The sequence below is a fragment of the Borostomias antarcticus genome (genome assembly GCF_949987555.1).
Source record: "Borostomias antarcticus genome assembly, chromosome: 17".
NCBI classification, from domain to species: domain Eukaryota; kingdom Metazoa; phylum Chordata; class Actinopteri; order Stomiiformes; family Stomiidae; genus Borostomias; species Borostomias antarcticus.
This window is the reverse complement of record NC_140250.1, coordinates 3,614,900-3,624,463: the sequence shown is the minus strand read 5'-3', so window position 1 is coordinate 3,624,463 and position 9,564 is coordinate 3,614,900. Positions and strand designations below refer to the sequence as shown.

General features: G+C 51.9%; 1 protein-coding gene across 1 annotated transcript in view; it reads right to left on the bottom strand.

The window, feature by feature from the left end:
- Window positions 1–1,104: 1,104 nt before the first annotated feature.
- LOC311320159 (mitogen-activated protein kinase kinase kinase 11) overlaps window positions 1,105–9,564 on the bottom strand; it is a gene marked incomplete at its 3' end in the record, with an annotated part of 27,772 nt that continues 19,312 nt past the window's right edge. The window contains exons 6-10 of the mRNA XM_084451848.1: window positions 9,335–9,451; window positions 6,975–7,146; window positions 5,781–5,887; window positions 4,107–4,748; window positions 1,105–1,694 (exon numbers count right to left, since the gene is read on the bottom strand). Coding sequence (XP_084307974.1) covers window positions 1,105–1,694; window positions 4,107–4,748; window positions 5,781–5,887; window positions 6,975–7,146; window positions 9,335–9,451 — 1,628 coding nt within the window. The remainder of the gene's footprint in view (window positions 1,695–4,106; window positions 4,749–5,780; window positions 5,888–6,974; window positions 7,147–9,334; window positions 9,452–9,564) is intronic.

Below are 9,564 nucleotides of genomic sequence, written 5' to 3'. Positions count from 1 at the left end.
TAGATGGTCATTTAAAACTAGAGTCTTGACTTCTTGACAGATCCACTGATATCACATGTCGGACAGGAAAGAGCCAATCGTGACAGCCGTTACTGGGCCGATAGAAGGAGGACAGGCTCACAGAAAGTGGCCCTGCCACTCTGCTGGGCACAAAGGACAGCCAGGCCGTCACATTCTTTGGCACACGAAGGAGGAATGTGCCAGGGCTGACCCTTTCGCCCGACATGCTTTTGTTTCCTGCCGGCCAAAACAAACCAGTAGAATTCAGAGAATTTGATTGAAATGCTCGTGGAATGTTCTGCTCCTTAGCGGAATGTCTGGGTCTCATTTTTTCCCCCCAGAGAATTCTAGGGCAATATTGTAACCATTGTGAGCTTCTCTCTCTCATTGACTGCAACCCTTATAGGGCTGTACACACACACACGCATGCACACACAAACACACAAGCACGCACCAGCTCTTTCACCCAGCATCACTAAGCTCCTTTGCGCATTTAAGCCAATTTCATATCATGCTCTCTGCATTCCTGAAATAGGTTAACCACTCAAGATGGATCGGACCAGAGTACTAACAATGATACACAACATAAGACCCTCCGGGCTGCCGTAGCCCCGTATGCCTCCACAATCTGCAAAGGGGTAGCCAGATAAGCGATATTGTATAACGAATGCTTCAAAAAGGTAGAAGAGATGAGAAGGGGAGATATGAGGAGGCTGATTGAGTCTCAAGATGGCTACTGATCCAGAGAGAGAAGGGTAAGAGAACAATATTCAGTCTTGAATGAAACGAGCATCAGACAGTAGCTGGTGCCACTGTCCCAAGGCTTATAGGATCGGTTCTCTGGCTTCCTGGTTTTCTGGTTCCCAAGGCAAGTGGGCAACATGGTTGATAGGCAGAACCCTCCACTAATTGCCCCGCCCCCCGCCCAGCCCCACAAGTTCCACAGGGGAAACTCCTCCCAGGGGGGAGGGGTCATGTGCATTTTTTTTTTGTATCTGAAAGGATTCCATACCCCACGGTCCTTCTGTCCAGCCATTCCTTTCTTACAAGCGCCCGTAAAGAGCTCTCCGCGAGAGTCGACCTCACGCCCCTCCGGGGCCGGGTTCAGAACCTGTCGTCTCTGAGCTGCGCGGGGGACCTGAAGGGCTTGAGTCCCAGGGTCCTCCTGGGTCTCGTCTTTTCTTTGGCGCCATCCAGCGGCTGGCTGCAGGCCGCCCACCCCAGGTCGATCAGCGGCGAGTCCGCCGGGTTGAGGGGCGCCACGCGGAAGCTGGGCAGGGTCGGCGAGCCGTTGGCGGAGCAGGGGGCGGAGCGCGAGGTGGGGAACGGCGCCGAGAAGGGGTCGAAGGGCGATGGCGCGTCCAGGGCGCTGGCGGGGTCCGCCCGGAGGGAGAAGGGGTCGCAGTCCGGGGAGGGGAAGGGGTCACAGTTGGTGAAGGGGTTGGTGGGCGACGGCTGGTAGCCCAGAGGGTGGCAGTCCGAGCGGGGGGGGACGCGACCGCTGACCCCCGCCGAGACGAAGCTCCAGGGGTCGATGCGGGGCCGGACGGGGGAGGGGCGCGGGCGGGGGATGACGTTGACCTCCAGGCGGCGCGTTTTGGGGCTCCAGAGGCGGGGGTCGGGGTACAGGGAGAAGGGCGCCGCGGGTTTGTCCTCGGACTCCAGCGTGTCCTGGCACAGGGGCAGGTCCAAAACTGAGGAAGAGGAGAGAGGGAGGAAGAACAAATGTAAAACACCAACAATAACAGAGTGTACTGTATTGGCCCGAATCCCACCAATCAAAGTTGACTTGGTTGCTGGGTAAATTCCACAGTTCCATTCAATTCCATTGTTCATGCTAGTCAGTGCTTAAGGGGCTGAGCTACTGATGCACAACTACGCTGAGAATACAATACAGTATGGAATATTATAATTATAATTAAGCAATAGAGAGGGTGTGCTGTTACACAGAATATAATCAGGCTGAAGATAATCACAGCTGTGCTGATATTCAGTATAACAGCATGACCTCGAGTGTGATATTGTTCTTATACAACAGTTTATTGGTTAAGAGTAATCAGCGACAACAGATTTACATTTGTTTGTTTATGTAATCATTTATTTTCCTGTACCTGCTACCTTGTGTAGGTCGTCGCACGTTAGCGCAGGCCAATTTTGTATCATGTAGATTTATCTGTATTTCCATTTATTGTGCAACCAGTGAAATAAGAATTGACAGTCGCTGTGGTGAAATATGTTTATGTTTATATCTTTGCGGTGGAAAGGTAAAGTACCATCTAACATAGACTGCCTCTTGTCCAGTCCATGTTTATTTTGTGTATGCTTATACAGTATATATCCCATAATAAAATAATATACTAAATTATATAATATCAAGGCTGGCAAAACAAGTCAACTAGAGTTTGAGGAGCTTCACCTGCAACACTAGTAACAACACTAGAGTATGGACTATATCAGGACACCAGCTTGTGTAATAACACTGTAATATGAACTATGGATACCAGCGTGTGTAATAACAATACTGTAGTGTGAACTACTGTTGTCAGGACATCAGCTTGTGTAATAACACTAGTGTGAGCTATATCAGGACACCAGCTTGTGTAATAGCTTGTGTGTAATAACAACAATGTAGTGTGAACTAGCGTATATCAGGACACCAGCTTGTGTAATAACTCTAGTGTGAACTAGCATATATCAGGACACCATCTTGTGTAATAACTCTAGTTTGATCTAGCATATATCAGGACACCATCTTGTGTAATAACTCTAGTGTGAACTAGCATATATCAGGACACCATCTTGTGTAATAACTCTAGTGTGAACTAGCGTTTATCAGGACACCATCTTGTGTAATAACTCTAGTGTGAACTAGCGTTTATCAGGACACCATCTTGTGTTTAGGCCCAAAGCGATGGTGTCACTTCTTCCCACAGCGCACAGTGGTGGTTGAACGATTTAGTCAACAAGAAACGGCAATCGCAGACGACAACAGGTGTCCCCAACCACAGGATATCATCACAAGTTACACACGCACACACACACACACACACATACCTTTTTCCAAGTTCTAAACAACATTGTTATCTGTAGTTTACAGCATATCTTCGAATCTAATTAATTACAAATCATTACAGCTAGAGCTGCTCGCTAGCCTGGGCTGTTTGTTTTGCGTCGTCGTTTGAGACATTTGGCAGGGGTTGCCGTTAGACAACTTCATGCAGTTTGAGAGATTACAGTTATTAGCGTCAAAACAAGCCGATACAGTGTTGATTGGCCCCTAAGGGCATAGCGACATGAATCGGCTCTCAGGAGATTGCATGGTGCCGTGACTCAGACTTGGATCTCGTAGTTGGAATGAGAGTCAAACCACGGGGCCCTTTCTTAACAGCCTCGGCATCTGTCTTAAGAGTCCATTGCCTTTTCTGCTCACCCCTTATCAGGGCAGATAGCAAACTGTGTCACAGCTCTCCTAATGGGAAATACATATGCATGAGGTGTGTTTTGGTGTTGAATAATAAAAATGCAACCCCCCTTCCCCGGTGTGTGTGCGTGTCAACCACTAGTGTGTGTGTGTGTGTGTGTGTGTCACCTCCCCAGTGTGCATATGTGTGTGTGTGTGTGTGTGTGTGTCACCTCCCCAGTGTGCATGTGTGTGTGTGTGTGTCACCTCCCCAGTGTGCATATGTGTGTGTGTGTGTGCGCGTCACCACCTAGTGTGTGTGTCTGTGTGTGTATTTGTCACCTCCCCGGTGTGTATATGCGTGCACGTGTGTGTGGGTGTGTGTGTGTGTAGGTGTGTTTTCTGAACCCATAACTCCCCTGGTGTTTGTGGTATTTTCTCTATGCTTACTGTACATCACTATCATGTATATTATACGATCAATATATATATATATGTATATATGTGTACGTATGTGCATGTAAGCATATGGTGTACATCCTAAGAGCTTGCATGTATCCATGAAATGTGACACACGTTAAACAACATGACAGCAATGGAATTATATTAAGGCTCTTACAGTGTATTTTGAAAATGCGGACCTAAATTAAGAATTCAAGTGTGTGTGTGTGTGTGTGTGTGTGTGTGAGAGAGAGAGAGAGCTCACCTAGCTGAGAGGAGTGCAGGCCTTGGCTGGACCTCCTCCACCTCTCGGTCCCGGGGTCCGGGGCCTCGCAGCCCAGCTCGCCGTTGGCGTGATGGGGGCAGGGGGGCGGGGCCCACTCCCCCGGACCGCCCAGTCCCGGCTGCTGGGAAGCCCGGGGGCTCTGGGGGGTCCGGGGCGTCTGCGGGGTCCGCGGGCGCCGGTTGGGGGGCGGCGGGGTGAGGGGCAGGGGCCTCGGTGCCTCGGGCGGGCGCAGGGCGAAGTCGAAGCGGGACACCGGGAGGGGCTGCGGGCTCGACAGCATGATGAGGTCATCCACCGTTGGGGGGTCCGGGGCGACGGCGGCAGCGGCGGGGGGGGGCGCAGGGATGTCGGGCTCCGAGGGGGCCCGGTGGAGCTCCCCCAGGGGCGGGTGGTGGTTAGTCCTGGGGGGCACGCGGGGGGGCACGTCCAGGCAGCGGCCCAGGGCCACGGAGGCCAGGAGGGACCCCCCGTCCAGCAGGGCCCGATGGGTGGTCCTCAGCGGGCCGCCGCCGCCCAGGGAGCCGCGCTCCGGCCTGGGGGAGCCGGCCGGGGACCCCCCCTCCTCGCTCCCAGAGTCCCCCTGAGGTAGGGCCAGCCGCTGGGACTCCTTTGACAAGGAACCTGGGGGCGGGGATTAAAGAATGAGCCAATAAGAGAGCAAGAAATAATGTCATTTAGGGCGGGTGGGGGGGGGGGGTGTTTAAATTTAAATATTGAAAATGTATATGCTTGTTGAAATCAACGTAGTCTGTCATATTTTTGTTTTGAAATTCTTTGTTTTTCTATCAGTGTACCGTTCACAGCATGCTCTGACAAATAAGTGACAGTTGTTTGTGCTGCTGTGTAAATGTAGGGGGAAGAACTCTTCAAACAGATTTCTGCATTGACTATGAATGCTTGTCTCTCTCCATGCATGTAAAATAAAGACAGTTTTATGCCTGAAGCCAAAAAGAGTGAAGAGTTTTATTCCATTCTTCCAATGTAGGGTGGGGGTAATGTAGGGTTGGGGTAAGGGGCTGGGGGTAATGTAGGGTGGGGGTAGGTAGTGGGGGTAATGCAGGATGGGGGTAAGGTGGTGGGGGTAGGTAGTGGGGGTAATGCAGGGTGGGGGTAAGGTGGTGGGGGTAGGTAGTGGGGGTAATGCAGGGTGGGGGTAAGGTAATGGGGGTAGGTAGTGGGGGTAATGCAGGGTGGGGGTAGGTGGTTGGGGTAATGCAGGGTGGGTGTAGAGGGCTGGGGGTAATGCAGGGTGGGGGTAAGGTGGTGGGGGTAGGTGGTGGGGGTAATGCAGGGTGGGGGTAGAGGGTTGGGGGTAATGCAGGGTGGGGGTTGGGGGTAATGCAGGGTGGGGTAAGGTGGTGGGGGTAGAGGGTTGGGGGTAATGCAGGGTGGGGGTAGGGGGTTGGTTGTAATGCAGGGTGGGGGTAGGTGGTGGGGGTAGGGGGTTGGGGATAAGTCAGGGTGGGGGTAGAGGGTTGGGGGTAATGCAGGGTGGGGGTAGGGGGTTGGGGGTAATGCAGGGTGGGGGTAGGGGGTTGGGGGTAATGCAGGGTGGGGGTAGGTGGTGGGGGTAGGGGGTTGGGGGTAATGTGGTGGGGGTAGGGGGTTGGGGGTAATGCAGGGTGGAGGTAGAGGGTGGGGGGTGTGGGTTACCGTTCTGGGCGGGCTGTGGCGTGGAAGGTCTGTACTCCTCAAAGTCGTCCTTGGAGTCTCCATTCTCATTGCTGTCCATCTCCAGGAGCTTAGCTCTCATTGACAAGCTGAGACACCCCATCCCCAACACACACACACACACACACACACACACACACACACATAAAGACATCGTCATGAGAGTAACAAGCAAAGGATCGAAGTGCTTCACTTGCTCTTCAGGTAAAATACAGGTGAACTAAAGAGAAGGATAAATGGTGAATCGCTGAGAATCTCAAAGGAACCTTGAATGATCCAAAATCTGCCTGATGAAAATAACTTCGTTAAACCAGCGTTTTACAAAGTCTTTCTGCAGCACTCGTTGGAATGGATGTGAATAAAGATTTAGACTGAAGGCCTTGGATTTCTTTTTTCTTTTAATTATTATTCTTTTGCATTTTGCGATTTCTCCACCGTTCCTCTGCTATTTTTTTTCTTCCCAGTCTTTGGTCTTTGTCTTGTATTACAAAGACATTTCTTGAATGTTCATTCTAACTGTCATCTGCATCTGTTGTGATTAATATCCTGCAGAGTTCTGTTCTATTCTGTTGTATTGAATCGATCGTTGGGGAAATGGAGAAGTTTGTCGTTGGGGAAACTAAGTGTGCACTCCCCGTGCCCTGTATGGATTTAGGACTGACATTTGCTCCCTAATGCGGCAGGAACTTCCTGGGAACGAGATCCTGTAAGATATTCGTGGACACCAATGGGAATACACTTGGATTTTGTGCGGGGGGGGGGGGGGGGGGGATGATCGGCCTTTTCATGATTGGCTGTTCAGATGCGTCTGGTCCCGCCCCCATGATCATGTTCTGTGGCGCTTGGTCGCAGACTCCAGACACAGAGGAAGTCTTACAAGATGAAAAACGCTGCGTGGCGATTGGCGGTCTCGCGATATTGCTCTTGTCGTCGCGGGAGAATTTCTCACTGTGGGTCGGACATTCCGGCGACCCAGCTGTGCGACTGTCGGTCCATTCTTCTTTGAAATGTCAGCGCTTTTCTCTTGCTTGTGGCCGTTTTACTCCTGAAATGTATTTTTCTAAACTTTCACTCACATTTTTATTTGTTGGCCTTTAGCCGGGGCCGGGGGCCTCTAGCTCCGCTCGCAGCCCAACAGGCCGCATGGCTAAAGTGTGAGGGGGGGGCGGTATGTACCTGCTCTCCTGGGGGCTGAGGCGCAGGACTTTGGGGCTCTTGGGGCTTTTGGGGCTCTGGGGTCTCCAGTGGGGCCCCAGCCTCAGGTCACCGTTGGCCTGCTTCAGCGGGGGGGCCTCCAGGGGCCACATTGAGCTCAGGCCGAACGCCCTGCTGTTCTCACTGGGACTGACTGGACAGCGAGAGAGAGAGAGAGAGAGAGAGAGAGAGTGAAGGAGGGAGAGAAGAAGGCCAGAGGGGAAGAAAAGGACACATAATTCAGAAAAGCCCAGAAAGACATCAATCAGTTCAGTTCAGTGAGCCGCAATGATATTTCTACGTCAGTCGGTTGAAACTAATCGTTAATTAGGTCCCACGGAGTGTCTTTTTAACAGCCCTGCTCGAGGGCTACTTAACACTAGGACTGGTGACAGCCTTCAACAGGCTGTACCCGCCATGTCTCATATCTCAGCAGAGTATGGTGGAGAGAGTATGGAAGAGAGAGTATGGCGAACAGAGTATGACGGAGAGAGAGGGGGAGAGAGGGAGGGGGAAAGAGGGAGGGGGAAAGAGAGAGGGTGAAAGAGAGGCAGGGGGAGAGAGAGATGGAGGGGGAGAGAGAGGGAGAGATGGAGGGGGAGAGAGGCAGGGGGAGAGAGAGAGGGAGAGATGGAGGGTGAGAGAGAGAGGCAGGGGGAGAGAGAGGGAGAGATGGAGGGTGAGAGAGAGGCAGGGGGAGAGATGGAGGGGGAGAGAGGCAGGGGGAGAGAGGGAGAGATGGAGGGTGAGAGAGAGAGGCAGGGGGAGAGAGAGAGGGAGAGATGGAGGGGGAGAGAGGCAGGGGGAGAGAGAGAGGCAGCGGGAGAGAGAGAGGGAGAGAGGCAGCGGGAGAGGGAGGGAGAAAGAGAATGAGAATAGGCCTGGGATTCCACCTGGCACTGACACACTTTTAGAAGCTTTTTCCCCCGTCAGGCAGACAGCAGCGGTGTGTGTGTGTGTGTGTGTGTGTGTGTGTGTGTGTGTGTGTGTGCACGCTGCGCAAATGCTAAACCAATGCAGTGTGAATCTCAACGACACCGCTAGCCATTTCTCTTACTCTCTCTCACACACACACACACTCACACAGACACCTGAAAGACAGTCCCTCAGTCCCAGAATGAAAACTGCCATCAGGTTTGTGTCAGTCACACACACACACACACACGCACGCACGCACGCACGCACACACACACACACACACAGCTCAGGCATTCTGCCATCGTTAGATGCTGATACAGAGCAAAGCTGCTAACGATGTTAAACGTGTTAATGGAATTCTACCAAAATGGCCTAAGGGATCATAAATCAGTCATATTCTACCACTGTCTTCCATCACAGCCAGGCGACAACAGATGCTGCCTAAACACACGAATACATTTTCATGACAGTCAGGCCCGAGCCCTCAAAAATTAACATTAACCAGACTCATTAGTGACACAGCAATGCAGCCCGCTTTTTAATGAATAAATGAGTCAAACAGCTGTTTTGGATTTGGGAAAAAACACTTTATGGCTAAACGTTCCACCGCAAAATTGTTGCATTTAAAGTCGCGCTGGCACGAGAGCGCTCATTCTTCGGGAAAACCCTTTTTGGGTGACGATCGACGAGTCCAATTCCGCCGGCGGGGGGGTAAACGGCGCTCGCTAACATTTGTCTTGATGTTCGAAACCCGAGCGGCGTTGTAAATCACCTCGGCGGCCATTTTTCCCGAGCGCCTCCGCAGCAGACTTTCATCTGCGAGCCCCATGAATCTCCCACCACTCTTGTGATTCAGCAGAAGGCGCAGCACGCACGGAGAATAAGTGAGTCTTCCCGGCCTCTGCGGCACAGCGTGGAGCGAGGACTCCCCCCGCTGGTTCAAGCGGGTGACTGCGGTCGATGAGACGGAGTCTGCAGAAACTGCTGATCCGTTAATAATGGGAAGTCTGATAATGTTTGGACTGGAAGAAAAAACGACTGTTGTGAAAGGGTGTGTGTGTGTGTGTGTGTGTGTGTGTGTGTGTGTGTGTGTGTGTGTGTGTGTGTGTGTGTGTGTGAGAGAATGAGAGCCTGCAGGGAGAGAAGGGGAGAATGAAAGTGGGTGGGTGAGGATATGAAAAGAGACAGAGGGGAATGTTGGGACAGAGTGTGTGTGTGTGTGGCCTTGTGTGTGCGAGTTCACCGAGTTTGTCTCTGTGCATGTTGCTGTGGATACTGTGTTTTGAGTGCGTGTGATTGTGTGTGTGTGTGTGCTTTTGTGTGTGTGTGTGTGTGTGTGTGTGTGTGTGTGTGTGTGTGTGTGTGTGTGTGTGTGTGTGTGTGTGTGTGTGTGTGTGTGTGTGAGGAGAGAAGCCTACACTTACGTTGGATTGCTCGGAAGCGTGGGCCGTAGGAGGGCGAGGTGCCAGAGCCCAGATCGGGAGAGTTCCGTCTCTTCTCCAGCCCAGGAGACGCCTGCACTGTGATCTTATGGATAAAGTCTGGTAGACACACACACACACACACACCAGATGTGAGGAAGGTACAGTAGGCCACACAGACAGTTGAGCGCAAAAAAAAAAACATAATCCAGACTTGAACAAAGGATTAAAAA